Source organism: Panicum virgatum, chromosome 7K (assembly GCF_016808335.1).
Source record: "Panicum virgatum strain AP13 chromosome 7K, P.virgatum_v5, whole genome shotgun sequence".
Lineage (NCBI taxonomy): Eukaryota > Viridiplantae > Streptophyta > Magnoliopsida > Poales > Poaceae > Panicum > Panicum virgatum.
This window is the reverse complement of record NC_053142.1, coordinates 40,238,724-40,261,773: the sequence shown is the minus strand read 5'-3', so window position 1 is coordinate 40,261,773 and position 23,050 is coordinate 40,238,724. Positions and strand designations below refer to the sequence as shown.

Sequence of the window (23,050 nt, the reverse complement as noted above, 5' to 3'; positions counted from 1 at the left end):
CATCCCTCATTCAGTGACCGCGGGCCATCCCTCCTCCCTTCCCCTTCCCCTAAACCTCCGCGTCGCCGCATCTCGCCATTTCCGGGAGGGTGCGCTCCAGCCTTCCAGGCCGCCGCCGCGATGGTGGGAGGCGGCGGGAAGCCGCTGGGCGACAGCGTGTTCGCGGGCCACGCGGCCGCCGGCGCGGCGGCGATCAGCGCCTCCGCCGTCGCCGTGCACCCCCTCGACACGGTGAAGACCCTCGTCCAGGCGAGCGCGCCCACCCGCATCTCCACGTATTGTTGCTTGCTGTACCGGTGCTTTCTGAAGGTCTGATTTGGCATCTCGGCGGCGTTTTCCTTCCTCTGCAGCTGGGAGCGGCCGGGCAGAAGCAGAAGATGGGGCTTCGGCAGGTGGTGGACCGACTCATGGCCGCCTCCGGCCCTGCAGGTTTGGTTCATTGGTTGGTTGATTAATTGCTTGATGTCTTTTGGTAGTGGGACTGTGTGTTGCTATTGGAGTAATTGTACTGAATTCTGATTTGCATTGCTACCGAGGTGTGTGAACTGTTGAAGTTAGCAAGCTAGTATGCTGATTATGTTGAGCTGCCATGTTATGCTAGGCCAGAATCGTCTGATGATTGATTTTACTAATTGATTGTTGAGCCTACCTGATAGATCTACCAATTCCAAAGAGAGAATGAAATACCTTATGCAAATATAGATATGCTGGGTTCTGTGTGAGACTATGAATCCAATTGTTGGAAAATCTAGAGTCCTGTCCTGAGTTTATTCAGTCAGCACTGTATGCACAACCAATACTTTCCCCAAGTTTCTTTGGGTGCCTGTTCCATTAAACTTTCTTGAGTGTGGTAGAACAAATCCTTATAAATCCTGAATTTTTTAATATGCTTTTACAGTTCATGTTTGATGGCTTCATATCTAGTTATGTGTGACTTAACATGTATCAAATTTAATGCACTCACTATCTTATAAGTTGTAATGTTGTATTCTTTTTAGGGTTTTACAGTGGAATCGGATGGTCTATAATGGGAAAACTTCCTGGATTGGGAGCACGTTTTGGGACCTATGAACTTTTAACAGCTTTCTATAAAGGTAAATACATGATTTCCCACGATTCATGGTTTAGGACAATTTGCTCTATGTCACTTAGTTATCAGTATTTAAATTACAGGTCTAGTTTTTACCTCTCAAGCATTGTGTCACAGTACATTGTTTGTTTTTTCGTTTTGTTATTACCACCATCAGTTTGTTTTGAATTGCACTCGTTTCCACTATGGCACATGCACAAGCATGTATACAATGAAATACCTTATGCAAATATAGATATGCGGAGCATGAACATATGGGGTCCAATCAGCAACTGTTATACGTAAAATAAAAGCAAAGGAAATATGACATTTGAGTAAGAAATATGAGCAGATTATAAGGAATTTTAAGAACTATGGCACATGCACAAGCATGTATACAAGTAACTGATCTTATCATGTGTTGGAGATAGATAACTACTAGTAATATTTTGGTTGGAGGAGGGCCAGTACCAAGTTTGGCCTCCATGAGACTCCGCTAGTGATTACTCGCACTACTAACCTGTTCGATTTTTCTATGTCCACCTCGTGCCTCGTGGTGAAATCTAGTAAACGATTACCATCTTGTATATGTCTTGGCAGATGGAAGGGAGGACAATTATGTCTATTATTCTGAGGCTATGTTGGCTGGCATAGCTGCTGGTGCTGTAGAGGCTTTTTTATGCACACCATTTGAACTTTTCAAACTCCGAAACCAAGTTAGTTCTGTGGTACCTTCAAGACCAGTGAGCCCTGCAAATGTTGCACAAGAATCGTTTCCACTACTTTCCAAACTGTTGCCTGGATATGTTCCTGATATGAGGGTGTGGAGCAACACCGTGAACCTTTTATCTGATCTTTCTCCAAAGCATCCCGACATGTTGGGTGCCCTAAAGCAGCACCCATGGATGCTTACCGGCTCTGGAAAGCCCCCATTACCGTCTGATGTGCAGCTACCTTCTAGAGTGATATCACTTGAAGGTTGGTGTGCTCTGTGGAGAGGGCTTAGACCAGGGATAGCTCGAGACTGTGTCTTTGGTGGTATGTTCTTTTCAACTTGGCAATTCATACACACGGCGATGCTCACTTGGAAGGCAGTTAATATGAACCCTGAACCTAGGTAATGCAATCATGTTAGCATATTTGATTTGGAAGTAAAGATGGGGATTGCATGGTAACAATATTTATCATTTATCCTGTCATTTTAATCTCGTGTAACATTCTGCTTCTTATCAGGAATATAGAAGAAGCAGGTCCTGTACACCCGTTTGCCTCCAGTGTTGCTGCAGGCTTTGCAGGAGCAGTTGCAGCTGCTGCTTCACATACATTTGATACCGCAAAAAGTCGTTCAGAATGTACTGTTGTGCCTAAGGTATAGCTTTGTCCGTGCTTTTTGTAGTCTGCCCTCATTTTTCTTGTGTAATTGCCTCCGAATTTGACATTGCATTCTTTCATATTTGCGATACACCTTGTTTATGTTATCTCCTCTTTGCAGTATATTGCATTGGAGAGAAAGCTTCTTAAGTGGAAAGCACCGGGAACGTGGATAGAGAGAAAGACAGGAATATCTCCTGCTGATAGGAATGTTCTGTTCCGTGGCATTGGACTACGAATGGCCCATAGCGGAATTGCATCATTTGTATTAGCCGGGTCATACTATCTAGTTGTAGATTACATCTCATAGATGACATGAAGAGATATCTATGGGGATATCTTTTTTCATATGAAAAATGATGATTTGATGACATTCAGAAATACATTTTCATGACTCATGCATTCCTTAAATGGTAGGAACGGTGTAACTTTTTTGGGCACCCTGATTATTTGACAATGTCGCTCATTCATATAAATTTACTTGACTAGAACTGATTTGTCTAAGGCACGTTTTAAGATGCCAATGCAAATGTTTATGACGAACAAGCACAAAACATTGCTTTCCGGTGATCATCAAATTATGAGACCGCACATGAATCAGAACAGGCACAAAACTATGCCCTTGCCGAGAAAATGCAAGCATCTGGAACATCCGAACATCAGGAATCAGGATCGATAATGGTCAATCAAACCTTTTACAAAGCATTTCCCTTGTCAGAAGAAAAAATGCCTGTACAATGCTCTTCAGATTATCTTCAGGCATTCCTAAATTTTGCTTGCTTTTTTTTGACTCGTGATTTTGTTCAAACATACTTTGTACACTTCATTTGTTACCATGTTCAGCTTTGGCATGGCAGATCTGTTTCTTCTCCTTTCTCTCCAAAGCCAAGCTCTTCGTCTGAAGAAACCATTCAGTTGCATATACACCTACTGACGCCTGTCTTCTTTGTTCCAAAGTGGATCTAATGGAGGAAGATCATAGTCTTCTGGCGTTAGTGCCAATGCAAAATCTGGTAAGGGGGGCGGAGTTCCTATCACCCTGCAAATTCCGCAAATGACACATTAGTTCATGAGGTTCGCAATTTCAGTATGTTTCAGTGCTGGTGGTTCTTACTTTTCTTGAGTATATAGGTCCTGGTTGATTCGGACCTTGCTTGAAGCATCTTTTGGGATCTTGTCAAACATATATTTTGCTGTTCCGAATGGAGTAGGGCTCCTGCAAAATTCAGGTATGGAGTTCAGTCTCCCTTACTATGAATGTGTTGTTACAAATTGCAGCAGCAGCTGTTCCTTAAACAGATTATTGAGCACCCCTTATCTTGGCGAATGTGAATTATTTAAAATTTAAAATGAAAACTCCAATATGTGGTGAGTAGTGAAGTGTGGCGATGCCTTACCTCGATGTTGGAGGAGTTGCATGGAATGCTTCTGAAATCCTTTTGCTTTCTTTTAGAAATTCTTCTGAAGCTTGAAGTGCAGCTATTGCCATTCCATGGGATTTCTCCGTGTTTCCCTCATCAAGAATCAAACCATGAAAATAGTATGCTGCAGCCTGACATAAACATGTACATAGATGTCAGACAGTGTAAATGCTTAAAAGATCATACATTAGAACGCAAGCTATGCAATCTGGTGAAATTTAGTCTCTTTGATTGAGACGAGAATTTGCGATTTGAGAGGAGGAAAAAGTCAGTGACAAGAAGACAAGGTAGCAGCCTAGATTATGTACCTTTGCTTCAACATATTTCCACTTGACAAACAGCCGGTGCTTTTTCCCCCATCCATCAGAGCCAGGAAGATCTGGAATGTTTTCCTGAACTTGTTGCCAATACTTGACCATTTCACAGGCTAAGCGCCGTTTTACTGCTAAAGTGGCCTTTGGACTATCAATAGCCAAACCAAGCTGCATGTCAACCCCCTGTAGGAAGAACACCAATGTTCAGAACAAAACTGAAACATCTAATATCAAATGTATTGGCCAGCAAAAGCTCAGGTAAAAATAGTTTATGTATCAAACATGACACAGTGTAGATTTGACAAATCATGATAAACAGAATGCTAGTACTAGGTTTCTTATGCTGTTTGTAACATCCCACTCATCACGATTAAGGGGGGAGTGTTGAAATTTATAATGCAAACTTCTATAAGGTTCTATAAAAATATGAATAAACCATGGCGTAATTTTGTTCACCATGACAAGGTTCTAGAATGTTCCACAAGAATCATAAGAAGACAAGAAGCTTGGATATTTTCTTGCCATGGTAAAATTTAGAATTTTCTAGAATTAGATATTTGTAGGGAACTTAGATATTTGTAGGGAGCTTCCTAGATTGTGACAAGTGTCACTCATCCAAGAGGGTATGGGTGCCTATATAAGGAGGGTGCCACCCCTTGCCATGCCATACAACTCCACTCCATCCCACACACATTCAAAGGCATGGTAGAAGTGAGCTTGGGTAGAGTGTGCTAGGTGTGTTCCTTTGTTGCTTCAATAAGGTAAGTGTCTTTATAAGTGTTAGTCTCCCGGTTAAGTTTAAGTACTTAGTGTATAAGTTGTGATCCATCGAAGATTGGCTCTGCCACCCGGGATCACAAAAGGGTCTGGGCTTCATCGAAGGTTGGCTCTGCCACCCGGAAGCCAGCTTCATCTGTTGGTAGGCTCTGCCTCCCGGAAGCAAAAGGCGGCTCTGCCGTAAAAAGGACCCGGTACACTAAGTAACTAGAAGCTGACCGACTCTGAATTGAGTTGGTGTAGACCCTTAACTTAGTAGGGCCACCTCAAATTCCAGCAATCACTAAAATAAAACTTATGTTGCAATTAAACTAGTAACGTAAAATAATACTAACGTGAGGTGTTACATAACTACTAGGTAAACTATTTTATACTCTTGCCTTGCGTTAGTACATTCGTTCCCTCCAGTAACCAGTGTACGCATGCTTGCACCTACGACAAAAATCATCTCGTCTCTTTCCATAAAAGCCTCTCAAATCATCGTACCATGCCATAATTCCCAGACAATCATGACAGCGCCTACCTCCTTTGCCATAACTTCATCATTCCTTGGAAGCCACAGAGTACCCACACCATTGACCTTGAAAAGACCCGTCATGGCAGCACCCACCTCGCTAAAAATCGGGGTCGCCACGCACAGTGCCGGCCGAGATTTTTTCCGCCGAACCGCCTCACCCGTTCATTCTCGCTCGCGCACGCGCGACACGCCGGCCCCACGACGGGACCGTGCGCTGCCGCCGGCATCATGCTGTGCCGCCCACTCCCGCGTCCCTACCTCGCCCACGCCGCTGCAGCGCCCTCGCCGGCTTTGCCGCCTCGGCGCTCGCGCCTTCAGCGCTGCCACTGTTCGCGTTGACGACGAGCTGCCGCAGCCCACGCCGTCGCCCGTCCTTGCGCGACGCCGCTGCTGCTCTCCCCGCCTATAAAAGGAGCAAGGCCGTGACGAGCCCCGTCACCAGCCCAAGCACACCGAGCCGCTTCGCTCCACCAGCTGAACCACTCCTTCCGAGCCCAGCTCACTCACGAGACGAGGCTCCAACAATTGATCCTCTTCCTCGAGCTGTTCCGCGCCAAGGTGAGATGGCAGGCAGCTCTCCCGACCATTAACTCCACAACAAAAGCCCAAAACACCCACCAGCCGTGAGCACCTAATCCAAATCATTCTACCAACCAAAAACTCAATATCTCCTTCATATCAACTCCTTTTTACGTAGCTCTTTTTCCTAAACTCTCCTCAAATCATATATTATCTATTCCTCCTATTTTCATCTCCATTTGAGCTTATTGCTTGCTTGTGTTTGTTTGCCGGTTGTGCCATTTTCGCTCATAGATCACGGAGTGACTGAGGAGGAGCCCGCCAAGGAGCCAGAAGACCCGTACCACGAGCAGGAAGCCGCCGCCGACGACGCGTACGCAAGCGAAGGCAAGTTTCATCGATCCCTACGTGAGCGGTTGCATCCATGTGAGGACGTTTTGCTGTAGCCTGGGTCTAGGATCGATTACATATACTAGTACTTGAGTGATTGAGTGTGCTCATGCATGCATCTGAGTAGTCATGCATATCCAGAGCTGAGAATAGGATAAGAAGGGATCTGGCTGAGACCAGGGACAGCTGGGTATGCTGGAGCCGGCGCTACCGTGGTGGTAGACTGGCAGGTGAGTGCTACCGTGGTGGTAGGCTCGAGTTGATATGTTGAGGGATGATTGCTGCCCTGGTGAACCATAAGGACCGAGTTGTTTTGACATCTCACCTAGCTTACTTTCAGTACGACCACATGAGTTTGTATGGGCAAACCCTAGCCTAATCCCACTGGCTAACCTAGTAGTCGTCCGAGGTGGATATGTTTTGGGGTAAGACCTGGATTGGTCCAGACCCGTGGGTTTGGGGGCGACTAGTCGGGGTTGAGCCACGGCTGGGTGTCGGCTATGTCGGTTGTCCGTTCGGGCAGCCGAGCGTGTGGGTACAGTGTACGACCTCTGCAGAGTGTATAATCCATTCGAATGGTCCGTGTCCACGGTATGGACAGGCTACGGTGTGGTCCTGACAACTAGTGAGCTACCTATTGTGTGTTGTGTCGGAAAGAGTTGCATACCATTAGCTGCATTATTAGTAGAATGTGCTTATTATGCGTCGTGCATGTCATTTCCCCTCCCGTAGGGTGAGGTGGAGCTTGCTGAGTACTTTTGTACTCACCCCTGTTGATTTTTCCCCAGAGGATCCTGACTTTGTGCCAGAAGACTACGAGTAGATCGTGTCCGCACCCAAGCTGATCGAGTGGAGCCGTGATGAATGAAGAGCTAGTCCTGCATGTCGCTATGCTAGTTGTTATCCTATGGTTGTTCTGTGTAGCTTTGTGTTGTCACTTTACTCCTCATGTACGTGTTAAATAAAGCTCTGTATGACTCTGGACTCCACTTGATGTAACATGTATTATGCCGGAGACCTTATTCGGTACTTAATACATGGTTTAGCCTTGATCTTCGGGTCAGGGCGCTTCAGGTGGTATCAGAGCCATGCTTGGCTGTAGGACGCGAACCGGTAGTAAACGATGACCGTAGGAGCCCTAGGATGGTCAATCCTTGAAAATATATTACTCCTTAAACTTTATCCTTGTTATGCTAACCCTACCCTTGAAAATCAGATGGCGGATGACTGGACCACCACCTACTGCATCAACGAAGATGGATTCCCCAGGGTGCTTTATGCTGCCACGGTGCGACTTGGTATTCCGGAACGACCGGAGTACGTGGGTCGCGAGTTCGTGGAGCATGGCACCGAAAGTTGTGAGGTCACTATCCATATTGGTGCCAGTGATAAGTACTTGGAGATGCAACCCTGGAGCGTCACCGCCACTGGAGCCCGTATGCCTGACACCATTCAACTTGCAGCTCGCAAGGCGCTGCGGTACCTGTGCCAGATGTTTGAATGGCACTTGGGTTCCACTCCCATGAAGTACTTTCCACCGCTGGACCGTAGCCGTCCTGCTTGGGCGACGAGGATCCGCAACCTGGAGAGCCCCGCAAGGACAGAGAAGAACCCCACAGTTGTCGCTATGTCTGGCTATTTGCTTAGCCTCGACGATTTGTGCGACCAACTGCATCAGCGTGTGAGAGATTTAATCCAGCGTGCTGAGGAAGCGGAGTCCCGTTGGCGTAGGACTAAACTGGCCGTAGCCCAGGCAGAAGCCCGAGCAGCCGAAGCTGAAAGCCGCCTTGCCATGGCCGAAGAGAACCTTAGGGAGCAGGCAGATCGCCACAGTCAGCTCCTTAGGGGTGTCTACCTAGTGGACCGTGCCAAGCGCAAGGAACGCAATCCCAGGACTGCCGTGGAGCTGCCAATCCTAGAGGGAATTCCGCTATGTTCCTCATCCCAACCACGCAGGAGGATTTGTGAATCAGTGCCGCCCACGCCTCCCGCATCTCCCCGAGATCCCGAAAATAGTGACCCCGAAGACCGTGTTGTAGGGTTCAGTAGTCGAGTCGTCCCGGCCGACCCTTAAAAGTCGAGCCGCGTTATTGTAATCCGTCGTGTCATGTATCCCTGCTTGTTTGAATGAATGCTTGTGTGGTGCTTGAGTGATTTGTTTGTGTGCATTGCGCGGTACAAAATATTTTAAATATACAAATAAACCCCAGCATTATACTAGGGGAGTCACCTAATCTTGTCCCCCTTGACCATAGATGTCTCGTCGCTCGAGCCGAGTCCAGGGACTCCATGCTCAGGAAGACGGTGACGAGGTCAACCCGAGAAACCAAGCCCCTCTGAATGAAGCCCCAGAAGCACCAGAAAATGGACAACTACCGCCGCTACCTCCCCGTGCCCCAGCACCCATTGACTTGGCTGCCATACTACAGCAGCAGAACCAACTCCTTCAAGTTCTTGTGACCACTCTCACAGCTCAAGCTCAAGGCAATCTTGGCAACAATAGACCTGCAATGCAACATAATGGCAATGGCAGTAGAATTGCAGATTTCAACCGCCTGCAGCCACCTAAGTTTGGAGGATCTGATAACCCTATTGAGGCAGATGATTGGCTGCGAGAAATTGAAATGAAGCTTGAAGTGGTACATGCAGATGATAGAGACAAGGTTTTGCTCGCAGTACAGCAGTTAAAGGGACCAGCCCTTGCTTGGTGGCAGAGTTACCGGGAAATAAATGAAAACGCTAATGAGATGGTATGGGCTGACTTTGTCAAGATCTTCAGAGAACATCACATTCCCAGCAGTGTTATGAAGCTCAAGAGGGATGAGTTCAGAAAGCTTCGTCAAGGTGGTATGACTGTGACAGAGTATCTTCATAAGTTCACAAAATTGTCTCGTTATGCACCAGAGGATATCAATGATGACGAGAAGAAGCAAGAAGCTTTTCTTGGTGGGCTTAACCCTGAAATCAGGACCTTGGTTGAAGTCACCACCCACAGTGACTTTAATGCTATGGTCAACAGGGCCATCACCACTGAGAGAAACAGGAAGGCAGAACTCAGTGAGCGCAAACGTCGGTTTGAAAGCAAGAAGCCCCAGCAGTTGGAGAAGTTCCAAAGGACCCAGTATCCGGCTCACTCAGGCCCAAGGAGCCAGGGTGCCTTTTCATTCAAAGCGCAGCCCGGTTCTTTCCAGAAGCCCACTCAGTCAGCTCCTGTTATGAAGACCCAGAGTACCTTCCACACCCAACAGACTGGCGGAAGTCAAGTAACCAATGTGAAGACCTGTTTCCACTGCCGCGAAGCCGGACACTACAAGGCCAACTGTCCGTATCTCAATCAGCCCGCCCCTTCTATTTTCTCCAACTCTGTTCAAGGACCAAAGCAGCCGACTGGAGCCAACCATGCAACACCAGCTAAGAGCCAGCAACAGTCCTTCGGCAAGGCAAAAGTGAATCATGTGAATGCTGAAGAAGCAGAGGATGCACCAGGAGTGATTCTCGGTGAGTTTCTGGTCCAATCAGCTCTAGCCTCAGTGCTTTTTGATTCTGGAGCATCGCATTCCTTTATCTCCTCTCACTTTGTGGAAAAGCATGATATACCTACTATAGCCCTTAAGAGGCCACTAATAACCCGTTCCCCTGGAGGTCATATACCTTGCCACTTAGGTGTCTTAGATATCCCTATAAACCTAAGTGGGGTAGTATTCCTTGCCGACTTAGTAGTCCTTAGGGATAGATGTCATACTCGGTATGGACTGGCTCACCAAGCACCGCGGAAACATAGCCTGTGCTGAGAGAGCAGTGACAGTCACCAACCGCCAAGGGTTAACAGTCACATGCCAAATCCAGCCTAGCCTGTCAGACTCCATGGTGAACCACATCCAAGCAGAATCCCCAGAAGAGGTGCCAGTAGTTCGGGAGTTCGCAGATGTGTTCCCAGATGAATTACCCGGTATGCCTCCAGAAAGAGATGTAGAGTTCACTATTGACTTAGTCTCTGGAACCAAGCCTATAGCAAAGAATGCCTATCGGTTAGCAGCCCCAGAGCTTGCCGAGTTGAAGAAACAGCTTGAAGAGCTTCAACAAAAGGGATTTATTAGACCCGCTGCTTCTCCTTGGGGAGCCCCAGTGCTCTTTGTGAAGAAGAAAGATGGAAGCTTGAGACTTTGTGTGGACTATCGTGATCTGAATGCAGTCACCATCAAGAACAAGTACCCTTTGCCTCGGATTGATGACCTGTTTGATCAGCTGAAGGGAGCTAAGTTCTTCTCCAAGATAGATCTAAGGTCAGGTTATCATCAGCTCAGAGTGCGACAAGAGGACATCTCCAAGACAGCCTTCAGGACCCGTTATGGCCAGTATGAGTTCACAGTGATGCCTTTTGGTCTGACTAATGCCCCTGCCTTTTTCATGACCCTCATGAATAAGGTGTTTATGGAAGAGTTAGATCGGTTTGTCGTGGTATTCATAGATGACATACTGGTCTACTCTAAGAGTGCTGAGGAGCATGGACAACATCTTAGAATTGTGCTGGGAAAGCTCAGAAAACACCAGTTGTATGCCAAGTTTAGCAAGTGTGAATTCTGGCTGCAGAGAGTCAGTTTTCTGGGTCATGTCTTAACAGCTGAAGGTGTTGAAGTGGACCCAGAAAAGGTCAAGGCAGTATCAGAATGGAAGCAACCAACCTCAGCCTCGGAGATTAGGAGTTTCTTGGGATTAGCTGGCTATTACCGGAGATTCATCGAAGGTTTCTCTAAGATAGCCCGGCCTATGACTGAGTTACTCCGGAAGGACACGAAGTTTGTTTGGTCTGAAGCTTGCGAGAGAAGCTTTCAAGAGTTGAAGAGGCGACTAACTTCTGCCCCAGTGCTAGTTTTGCCAGATAATCAAAAGAGCTTTGTCGTTTATTGCGACGCATCCCGACAAGGATTGGGTTGTGTGCTTATGCAAGAAGGAAGAGTTGTAGCTTATGCCTCAAGATAGTTGAGAACACATGAGCAGAACTACCCCACCCATGACTTGTAATTAGCCGCAGTTGTGCATGCCCTCAAGATTTGGAGACATTATCTGATCGGGAACAAGTGTGAAATCTACACGGATCACAAGAGCCTGAAGTACATTTTCACCCAGTCAGACCTCAATCTTAGACAGAGAAGATGGTTGGAGTTGATCAAAGACTATGATTTGGAAATTCATTACCACCCTGGAAATGCTAATGTGGTGGCTGATGCGCTCAGTCGTAAAGCATATTGCCATCACTTAGTCACACAAGCCCAGAGCTGAGTGAAGAAATGAGGAAGTTGAACCTAAGGGTTGTACGCCGCTCTTGCAACTATAACCTTAGTGTCCATCCCGTCCTGGATGACCAGATAAAGGAGGCTCAGATGGAGGATAAAAGATTGGTATGGATTAAAGGTCGCAATAGTGAAGGCAAAGCCCCAGATTTCAGAGTAGATAAAGACGGAGTCTTGTGGTTCAAGAAGAGATTATGTGTGCCTAAGCAAGGCCATTTCCGCAGGACCATCTTGGATGAAGCCCATAACTCAGGCTATTCCATTCACCCTGGCACTACGAAAATGTACCTGGACCTTAAGGAGAAGTATTGGTGGAATGGAATGAAGGGGGATATCGCTCGATTCGTCGCTCATTGTGATGTGTGCAAAAGAGTTAAGGCAGAGCATCAGAAGCCCAGTGGATTACTCCAGCCATTGCCGATCCCAGTATGGAAGTGGGATGAAGTTAGTATGGATTTTATCACCGGTCTACCAAGAACCCAGAGCGGTCATGACTCAGTTTGGGTGATTGTTGACCGACTCACTAAAGTGGCACACTTCATCCCAGTGCGTACCACTTATGGAGGTGATAGATTAGCCAAATTATATATTGAGCGTATTGTGAAGTTGCATGGAGTACCTAAGAGGATTGTGTCAGATAGAGGCACCCAGTTCACTTCGAGATTCTGGAGCAGGTTACATGAAGCACTTGGTACAAAGTTGGACTTCAGTTCAGCCTATCATCCTCAGACTGATGGCCAGACCGAAAGAGTTAATCAGATCCTTGAAGACATGCTAAGAGCCTGTGTTCTTACTTATGGCAAAAATTGGGAAGATAGTTTGCCATATGCAGAGTTCTCTTACAACAACAGCTACCAGTCAAGCTTAAAGACGTCGCCATTTGAAGCCCTCTACGGGAGGAAGTGTCGCACACCTCTCATGTGGACCGAAGTCGGTGACCGCATTATTGAGGGCCCAGATTTTATTAAAGAAGCAGAAGACAAGATAGCAGAAATCAGAGAGAATCTAAAGGCAGCACAATCTCGCCAGAAAAGTTATGCCGATAAAAGAAGACGTACTCTCAGCTTCGAAGTTGGAGACTATGTGTACCTTAAAGTTTCCCCAATTCGCGGCACACGCAGATTCCAGGTATGAGGAAAGTTGGCTCCACGTTACATTGGACCTTTCCCAATTATCAAGAAAGTGGGAGCGGTAGCCTATAAGCTACAGTTGCCAGCAGAGATGTCAGATGTACACGATGTATTCCATGTGTCCCAACTCAGAAAGTGCCTGCGAGTACCAGAAGAACAAGTGGCCCCAGAGACAATCGACCTGCAGGATGATCTCAGATATCAAGAGGTACCAGTAAAAATTCTGGACACTGTGACGCGAAGAACCCGCAACTCAGAAGTCAGGATTTGCCGAGTTCAGTGGAGCAGGCATTCGGAAGCAGAAGCAACTTGGGAGAGAGAAGATGCGCTCCGAGCCGAGTTTTCCAGTCTCTTTAGTGGTGAAGCTGAATCTCGGGGACGAGATTCAACCTAAGTGGGGTAGGTTTGTAACATCCCACTCATCACGATTAAGGGGGGAGTGTTGAAATTTATAATGCAAACTTCTATAAGGTTCTATAAAAATATGAATAAACCATGGCGTAATTTTGTTCACCATGACAAGGTTCTAGAATGTTCCACAAGAATCATAAGAAGACAAGAAGCTTGGATATTTTCTTGCCATGGTAAAATTTAGAATTTTCTAGAATTAGATATTTGTAGGGAACTTAGATATTTGTAGGGAGCTTCCTAGATTGTGACAAGTGTCACTCATCCAAGAGGGTATGGGTGCCTATATAAGGAGGGTGCCACCCCTTGCCATGCCATACAACTCCACTCCATCCCACACACATTCAAAGGCATGGTAGAAGTGAGCTTGGGTAGAGTGTGCTAGGTGTGTTCCTTTGTTGCTTCAATAAGGTAAGTGTCTTTATAAGTGTTAGTCTCCCGGTTAAGTTTAAGTACTTAGTGTATAAGTTGTGATCCATCGAAGGTTGGCTCTGCCACCCGGGATCACAAAAGGGTCTGGGCTTCATCGAAGGTTGGCTCTGCCACCCGGAAGCCAGCTTCATCTGTTGGTAGGCTCTGCCTCCCGGAAGCAAAAGGCGGCTCTGCCGTAAAAAGGACCCGGTACACTAAGTAACTAGAAGCTGACCGACTCTGAATTGAGTTGGTGTAGACCCTTAACTTAGTAGGGCCACCTCAAATTCCAGCAATCACTAAAATAAAACTTATGTTGCAATTAAACTAGTAACGTAAAATAATACTAACGTGAGGTGTTACATAACTACTAGGTAAACTATTTTATACTCTTGCCTTGCGTTAGTACATTCGTTCCCTCCAGTAACCAGCGTACGCATGCTTGCACCTACGACAAAAATCATCTCGTCTCTTTCCATAAAAGCCTCTCAAATCACCGTACCATGCCATAATTCTCAGACAATCATGACAGCGCCTACCTCCTTTGCCATAACTTCATCATTCCTTGGAAGCCACAGAGTACCCACACCATTGACCTTGAAAAGACCCGTCATGGCAGCACCCACCTCGCTAAAAATCGGGGTCGCCACGCACAGTGCCGGCCGAGATTTTTTCCGCCGAACCGCCTCACCCGTTCGTTCTCGCTCGCGCACGTGCGACACGCCGGCCCCACGACGGGACCGTGCGCTGCCGCCGGCATCATGCCGTGCCGCCCACTCCCGCGTCCCTACCTCGCCCACGCCGCTGCAGCGCCCTCGCCGGCTTTGCCGCCTCGGCGCTCGCGCCTTCAGCGCTGCCACTGTTCGCGTTGACGACGAGCTGCCGCAGCCCACGCCGTCGCCCGTCCTTGCGCGACGCCGCTGCTGCTCTCCCCGCCTATAAAAGGAGCAAGGCCGTGACGAGCCCCGTCACCAGCCCAAGCACACCGAGCCGCTTCGCTCCACCAGCTGAACCACTCCTTCCGAGCCCAGCTCACTCACGAGACGAGGCTCCAACAATTGATCCTCTTCCTCGAGCTGTTCCGCGCCAAGGTGAGATGGCAGGCAGCTCTCCCGACCATTAACTCCACAACAAAAGCCCAAAACACCCACCAGCCGTGAGCACCTAATCCAAATCATTCTACCAACCAAAAACTCAATATCTCCTTCATATCAACTCCTTTTTACGTAGCTCTTTTTCCTAAACTCTCCTCAAATCATATATTATCTATTCCTCCTATTTTCATCTCCATTTGAGCTTATTGCTTGCTTGTGTTTGTTTGCCGGTTGTGCCATTTTCGCTCATAGATCACGGAGTGACTGAGGAGGAGCCCGCCAAGGAGCCAGAAGACCCGTACCACGAGCAGGAAGCCGCCGCCGACGACGCGTACGCAAGCGAAGGCAAGTTTCATCGATCCCTACGTGAGCGGTTGCATCCATGTGAGGACGTTTTGCTGTAGCCTGGGTCTAGGATCGATTACATATACTAGTACTTGAGTGATTGAGTGTGCTCATGCATGCATCTGAGTAGTCATGCATATCCAGAGCTGAGAATAGGATAAGAAGGGATCTGGCTGAGACCAGGGCAGCTGGGTATGCTGGAGCCGGCGCTACCGTGGTGGTAGACTGGCAGGTGAGTGCTACCGTGGTGGTAGGCTCGAGTTGATATGTTGAGGGATGATTGCTGCCCTGGTGAACCATAAGGACCGAGTTGTTTTGACATCTCACCTAGCTTACTTTCAGTACGACCACATGAGTTTGTATGGGCAAACCCTAGCCTAATCCCACTGGCTAACCTAGTAGTCGTCCGAGGTGGATATGTTTTGGGGTAAGACCTGGATTGGTCCAGACCCGAGGGTTTGGGGGCGACTAGTCGGGGTTGAGCCACGGCTGGGTGTCGGCTATGTCGGTTGTCCGTTCGGGCAGCCGAGCGTGTGGGTACAGTGTACGACCTCTGCAGAGTGTATAATCCATTCGAATGGTCCGTGTCCACGGTATGGACAGGCTACGGTGTGGTCCTGACAACTAGTGAGCTACCTATTGTGTGTTGTGTCGGAAAGAGTTGCATACCATTAGCTGCATTATTAGTAGAATGTGCTTATTATGCGTCGTGCATGTCATTTCCCCTCCCGTAGGGTGAGGTGGAGCTTGCTGAGTACTTTTGTACTCACCCCTGTTGATTTTTCCCCAGAGGATCCTGACTTTGTGCCAGAAGACTACGAGTAGATCGTGTCCGCACCCAAGCTGATCGAGTGGAGCCGTGATGAATGAAGAGCTAGTCCTGCATGTCGCTATGCTAGTTGTTATCCTATGGTTGTTCTGTGTAGCTTTGTGTTGTCACTTTACTCCTCATGTACGTGTTAAATAAAGCTCTGTATGACTCTAGACTCCACTTGATGTAACATGTATTATGCCGGAGACCTTATTCGGTACTTAATACATGGTTTAGCCTTGATCTTCGGGTCAGGGCGCTTCACTGTTCCCAGCAAAAAATTGCAACTACAGAAGTATAAAATAGTGCTATTCAATATCACAACCTATGCTGCTTCAGCAGTAATAGAAAATGCATTGTCCAAAAATACATGCAGCCATAATATCTTCAGTGTTTTCTTCTGTCTATTTTTGAAGCATATGTTCATTCTATTCAGAAAAAGTTGAAGAAATCAAATGGACTGTGGATGGATTTATATTGTGGGAGCACTTGATAAGCTGTTCTCGAAGAAATATAATCCAATTTGCCAGGTTGAGAAGACACTACCTGACCCAGAGCTTGCAGGCTTATAGCTTTGAGATTTCCTTCAACCAGGTCTACTGGAAGTTGCCTCCTGTAATCCACATGTCGAAGGAGGATGTTTCAGCAGATGTTTTTAAATTTAAGTTGAAGCCTAACACTACTAGCAAGCTTCCCGAGGTGTACAGAACCTTAGTTCGGGTGGAATCTGTGGAATTACATGCCGAATTGCGCAGTCTAAGTATCCCGCTGCCTTCAAGAAAACATCGACAGTGGCCCGTCTGCTCTCTGTTGTACATTGGAAATATGTCACCATATCAGCATATGAACACTACAGACAGAAATACTTCAATGCACACCAGATCATTTTAGTATTTTTCTATAAATCTAATTAAAATGCACAAACTTGGAGCAACAGCCTGTAAGACAAGGACACTCGGATGTACAGTTAACAGCTGAAGCACCTTCGGAAACTCTTGGTGCATAGCCATCGCCGTATGACCTGGGGAGAAGCAGGGTGTTGGCCTGAAGCAAGCAGACCATGGCCATCAAATGCAGCACGGACAGCACCTCGTACCAGGCATCTGCCATGGTCGTCTCCTGAGATTGGAAAGGTGATTTTACATATTGCTTAGGAGCAACAAGACAGCAATGAGCTCGGAACATTCAGGGCTGGAGGACATACCTCGGCGGCATTATCCTCTTGGTTAGTCCAGGTGAATTGCACTGTGTGCCTCAACGTACTACCTGCACATTTTGCATGCTGGATGAATCAGAATTCAGAACAGCAAAAGTTACCAAAACAAGAACAGACCACCAGATTACTGAAGCAGCTCCTCACCTTCTTTTACCAATCCTAGAAGAACTGGCAAGTAGTCTTCGAGGGCCTGTAGGAGACTGGCTGTACTAGACCCTGCACAGAAGAAAACCGGCAGTCGAGGTCAGCTCTCTGGAAGTTCTCTCAGCTTGCAGACAGATTTAGCTACCAATTCAGGCGCTGTACCACCACCCCCCATCTCTACACACCGTGCCGTGCCGCCGCCGTCTTCCGCCTCGGCTTCAGCGCCGCCGCCGACTCTTGCCTTGCCATCTCGACGACGCGCGCTCTCAGAGCCGACAGCCGCTCCACGATGCTGCTGTCCAGGCGCCCGCCGAGCGCCTGGGCGAGGTCGATGCTCCTCGGCACCCGGAGCCCCGGGAGGAACACGACCACGTCGCCGACGCTCCCCGGCCGTCTCCGGGGCCCGCCGACGGCGTCCTTCTGGCTCGACGCCCCGCACCCCATGGCTCTACGGCGGCCTGCTTAGCTTACCTGCAACAAACACGACATCAGAGACTCAGCAACAAACCACATCGCGAATTCAAAAGGTCGAAAGAAATTTACGGCACGAAGAATCCACGGCAGAAACAGAAACGAGGCATCAAAGAAATGCTCGGGCAAAAAGGATACCGCGCAAGCAAGATTGTAACTTGTACGCGAACACAAACCAATCAGAGAGAACTCCATCGGAGAAGAACCGGAAAGAAACCAATAAAAGCCCTCTCACCTTTCTTCTCCCTTTCCGGCGGCCTTTCCGGGATTCGTCAGGCCACAATCCACCGCCCGAATCGAAGCCTCCACCCAGCAAGGGCCACCACCACCACTACCTACGCTCCCCGGCCGCCTCTGCACGCGCGCACAACGCAAACCACGACGAACACAAGTGAGCGAAACGAAGCAGGTCTTATCCTCTCAAAAACGTTGGCAGGGGAAGGGAAGAAATGGGGGACCGGGGACCAGTAATCAACATCGGAACAGGAGTGCAACTTGGCGTAATGTACGGCCAAACTGTCATACTTTTCGCCCCCGAGACCGAAAAGGCGTTGTTTTTCTGGTGGATCAGCAGCAAGTTGTGCCGTCGGAACGAAACAAAAAACTAAAGAAAAAACGCTAGCTGCTGGTCGCGCTAGTGCTGCTAGGCGATCGAGCATTGCATCAGCATCGCCACCGGATTCCTAGCCGGGGATGCCTCTGCCACAGTATTGAAATGATAAAAGTACATTGAAACAAAAAACAAAGCTGTTTTCCAAGATCGTGAATCGAGCCGCGAAATCCAGGGGGAAAACGAGGAGCCACCTAATCCTCTGACGCCGGGGGAGAAACGTCCCGCGCTTGCTGCTTCTTGCTGCCGAGCGCGGGTACATCCGGTTCTACTTCTACAACTCCAGGAGGGAGATCGATGGAACAATGGGGGAAATTGGGAGAGGAAGAGCGACTCAACTGTTCGAGCGTGGACGCGGGCGGATGAGCCAAGAAGGCTATGGAACTTCTCCTTCCTGGTGAGCTGGACTCCCGGAGGAGGAAGTCAGACAAGAGAAGAGAAAAGAGAGGCAGCCTACAGGGCTGGGAATGAGATGACCTGTGTCAATTTAAAGGGCAAGGTTTTGAGCAGATGCGAACGCAATCTGGCCCTCTCAATTATGAAACGCACAGCTGGTCAGCCTGCACGGAAACCCGCGGAGAAAAGATCTCGCGGCGAGTCATGGCGGCTGCGGCGAGCCGGGAGTCTCCTGCTGGTACCGGCGCCGGCCAGACGGGCCTGTGATCTCCCGGCCGGCCGAGGGGGATTATCACGTGAACTACCAGGGGATCGAAAATGAAATAATAGTGTATCGAGACACCTGTATGGCTGCCTCGACTGTCCGGAATAGAATAACAAGAAAAGATGTCGGTCCTGCAGCTGCGAATACTACTACTGTATCTGATTTATCAGCTGATTGTACGTGCTGAACTTTCGTGTCAAGCAGACAGAAAAAACTTGACCCGAGTGTCAAGGTAGGCGGGCATTCCGTCCACGTTTTCCCTTTTGGTCCTTCTTTTGAACTTAAACCCCTTTTGGTCCTTCGCTCTGAGAATTTTGGAGCAGCTGAGCAGACGTCTAGACCAGGTTCAAACTGAATTCAAAGCATAATCTGATTCTCTTTGTGAAATGGAGGATTCGTTATGCACATCTGGAACTAAGAGTGGCGACGTGTTATAACTTGTGGGTTTCAAGTTTGAATGAACATAGATAAATAGATAACGATTGTTGTGCGGAAGCTAAGTTGGTTACTTAACTCCTAACCCTCGGATTCAAGAAGTTTGTATTTTTTCTAAATTATTAATTATATAAATAGCTAGCGACGACATCGATATTCTCTCCGTTGTACGCGACATACTCGTTAACAACATACTGTTGACTTCGTCAATCTTAAGCTCCACTGTCGCATCCTCTCGAAAGTGCTTGTAGGGTGGCGTGTGCATATTTATATTCATATGGATGACGTGCATACATATTTAGCATCTCCGTTTGTACCATGTTTTAAAAAAAATGCAGTGTTAGGTGTGTGTGTATAATACGCTGCTCCTGAATAAGAATCCTGATATTTAAGTCTCTGCGTTGCACTTGCAGGCCTACCCGACGTCACGACATAACTAACTCCAGCGCTGGATCACAGCGTGACATAAACACCGCTTGTTTAAGCACACCGGATCAGATTAAATAAGCGCGGCTAGCTGCCACCGCTCATCATAGTATAGCTAGGTTCAGATCGCTACGCATTTGGAGTGTTTTGGTGGTCTTACTAAATATCAGAGGTTGAAGCAAAGGCTCCTGATGGAGCTGTGCTTAACCTCTCTTAATCATGGGCTAAACTTAATCACCACAGCTAGTGGCCTCTAATTCTCTTTGGTCCTGATGATGAGGTAATGGCGTTTTGTTTCTTGTCCTTTTTTTTTGAACAGATTTGTTCTTTTTTTTCCCCCACAGCTAACATGGTGACCAGCTTTTCTACACGGATTCTTCAGGATAAACAGTATGGTATTCAGCAAAATCTGGACGCATGCGCTGCTGATGTGCTGCGGATCCCATGCGTATCGGCGGCAGATGCTGTGCTCACACTCTAGCCCGTGTCCAAGCAAGATGTGTGGCAGGAGGCTTTTTTGTTGCAATGTGGAAGAAGCATTAGGGATCTGATCGAACATGGGCAACCCCACACCACACTGCTACCGCTCATTATTTGTCTGCGGCAGACATCAACATGTGTGTCATTTTCGTGCCGAAAGGGGAAAGGAGCCGGTGCCGCTTGAGTGCTCAGGCGGCCTTCCCCTCTCTCTTCTGGATAAGCATCGCCTGCACCACCACCACCCTTCGCTTGAAAACAAAGTCTGGGCCTGCCTCATGATCTCTAGAGTAACATGGCATGAAGGACAAACAGGGAAAGGATGTCTTCACATTTCGCACGAGGGTATTTGATCTTTGGTGTGCTGCTTCAGCCAGTGACCCTTTTTCTGAACTTGTCACCCTTAACTGTCTTTCTAGCTAAGCATGCCGGAAATGGTTAAGGCCTAGTAAAGCCTGAACTGTTCTGCGGATTAAGCCAGAAGTTTTGGTGAGATTGGCAGACTAGTGAACAGTGCCAACACTACGAGCAAGTATTATAAATGGTGAAGAGCTCACTAAATCCAACGTGGAAGACAGAGAAAAAAGGAGCAAGTTGCGAGATGCTCAAGCGGGCGACGTGCACTATGTTGCAGCTGCCCCCACCATTCACCAGGCTGTTGTTGGCGGCCGCTCACAAAGCATTAAAAGATGGCAGGCCCATCACCACCGTTCCTCCCGTTTTCTTATCACGGGCAGCCGGTGAAACCATAAACCTTACTCTACTACTACTTAGTATTACAAAAGTAACCATATTAGGCCCAACAGAGCTATTTAGACATAAAATAAGGTACGCCTGATACGGCGATACCTCACGTCGGCTGCCAAAACCCTCGCTTAAAGCGCAGAAAAAAAAAGCAGTGATCTCCGCGTGCTCCGATAGTTTTTCTTTTCCATGGCTTTTTCGATCGCCGGAGATGCGCGCGATACGAAAAGCAACCAAGATTGTGGATGACATCGCATCCTTTCCTCTCGCGGTTAGTCGCTTCAGCCCGGGCCTTTTTCCACTCCTGCTGTTCTTTCTCTGTTCTACTCCAGCACTTTCAGAAAGAAAAAGAAAAGCAACAGCACGGGCCTAGAATTTCCATTGGGCCAATAATTGGGAGCCAACAGTGCGTCAGGTATGACCAGTTGCTTGCATGATTGCATTGTGGGTCGGAGTTGCCTCCACGGACGGGAGCCGATGGACAGGTGGCGCGATCCCAGCCGGCGAGTGCCGCGCGCTTTCAGGTGAGAATGGGCGCGTAAACAATGGCGGAGCCGGAGCCGGGGGCGGGGCGGGTTTCTGGCCGGACAAGTGTCTCCGCCTCTCCGGGCGGCGGCCGGGCCGTATGCTGACTTGCAAGCTACACCGGTGGCCCGGGCCCAAGTGGCGGGGCCTGATATGGACACCACACCGGCCGGGAAATATCTCCGGCGCGGGTGTGGATGCCAGGGCTGCCACGCCAGCTGCCAGCGACAGGTAGGGGGCTGGGGTGGATGCTAGTCAATGCGTAACGTGAATCCGGTCTTTGGTTGGTACAGTAGTAGGTCGGGCTGTTGCCGGGGTCCGCGTCCGTCCGTCTCCACGCGTGTGCGGCTTCGTGACCAGCAGGTCTCGTTTTCAGCAGTAACCAAGTTTGAGAACTCCTAAACCCAACAGGAGTGCCTCGTCGATCGAAAGACCTCGCCATGTTGACATGCTGTTCGGCAAGGCAAATCAGAATGCCATCTTCTCCCAGCTAAACCCACGACGACGAGAGCGGAGAGCCACGAGTTTCCTTTCACCAGGGACTACTCCTTGAGTTTCATTTCACTGTCGTACAGCTGCACGAGCATCATGCACGAAGATTCTGGAAATTTCCGTGAGAAGGCGCGACGTCAAACTTCCAAGCGGGCCGCCGCCGGAGGAGCCGCAGCGCGCCGCGTCAGCAGGGGCTACCACCCTACTACACCTGCAGTCAAAACCCCAGACCGAGCTCCAGGGTTTACTTTTTCGTTTTTTTTCCGAATCCCGCCGTTTGCTGGAAACGAAATTTCGGTCGAAATTTCGCCGAAATTCGCTAATTCCGAACGGAAAGTGAATTCAAATTCAAAAAACAAAATTTCGGTGAATTCCGACCGAAATTTCGGTGATTTCGACCGAAATTTCGGTTTTGTCACCGTAAAATGATGCAAATTAACAGAAAATGATGTGTATATATGGAAAAATTAAAAATTTTGGCAAAATTTCCCCTGATTATGTGTATATTGACAGTTCATAATGCATAACATATATATAACTCCACAAAACAATGACAAATACACCATTTAACACATAACTCATGTCCAAAGTCCACACATACAACGTAATACATCCAAAGTCCATTAGAATTATTACACATAACTCATGTCCAAAGTCCACACATAGAACGCAATACATCCAAAGTCCCTTAGAATTATTACAATCCAAAGATACAACAGAGGCAAAGACATAGTCCAGAATAATCCATGTAGCATATTCTCTGCATTTAAATATTTATGTGAAATAAATTGAATAAGTAGAGGAAGCAAAACGTATAGATAAGTTCTGTTGATAGGATAAGTACCTGCATTCTTCAGTCCTCAAATCTCTCTCCCGGTGGTCCCTCATACGGCTCGTCTGTTGGTGGCAAATACACGTACGTAGGTGGGCGATATTGCAACTGTGGAGCTCCATATGGTAGGTAGCCGTGATAATCCAAAT

General features: G+C 48.0%; 2 protein-coding genes across 6 annotated transcripts; one reads left to right on the top strand and one right to left on the bottom strand.

Annotated features, from left to right (window-relative positions):
- The first annotated feature begins 7 nt into the window (after positions 1-7).
- Positions 8-2,937, top strand: LOC120642469. Its single transcript, XM_039919011.1, has 6 exons — positions 8-249; positions 351-429; positions 999-1,094; positions 1,670-2,186; positions 2,303-2,438; positions 2,562-2,937. The coding sequence occupies exons 1-6, from the start codon at positions 121-123 to the stop codon at positions 2,748-2,750; spliced, it is 1,146 nt and encodes a 381-aa protein (XP_039774945.1). The 5' UTR covers positions 8-120; the 3' UTR covers positions 2,751-2,937.
- Positions 2,938-3,033: 96 nt separating this feature from the next.
- LOC120642453 lies at positions 3,034-18,946 on the bottom strand. 5 transcript variants are annotated; one of them, XM_039918977.1, is made up of 12 exons: positions 18,649-18,935; positions 17,935-18,053; positions 17,414-17,699; positions 17,229-17,300; positions 17,073-17,134; positions 16,852-16,987; positions 16,579-16,675; positions 16,415-16,481; positions 4,170-4,358; positions 3,838-3,992; positions 3,555-3,656; positions 3,034-3,479 (listed from the first exon to the last, which is right to left on the bottom strand). In XM_039918977.1, the coding sequence occupies exons 3-12, from the start codon at positions 17,670-17,672 to the stop codon at positions 3,368-3,370; spliced, it is 1,251 nt and encodes a 416-aa protein (XP_039774911.1). In that variant the 5' UTR covers positions 17,673-17,699; positions 17,935-18,053; positions 18,649-18,935; the 3' UTR covers positions 3,034-3,367. The 5 variants fall into 5 exon arrangements, with proteins under 5 accessions (XP_039774911.1, XP_039774913.1, XP_039774914.1 ...); XM_039918980.1 differs by having other exon boundaries at positions 3,085-3,479; positions 18,504-18,935; XM_039918979.1 differs by lacking the exon at positions 18,649-18,935 and having other exon boundaries at positions 17,935-18,462.
- Between the last annotated feature and the right edge of the window lie 4,104 nt (positions 18,947-23,050).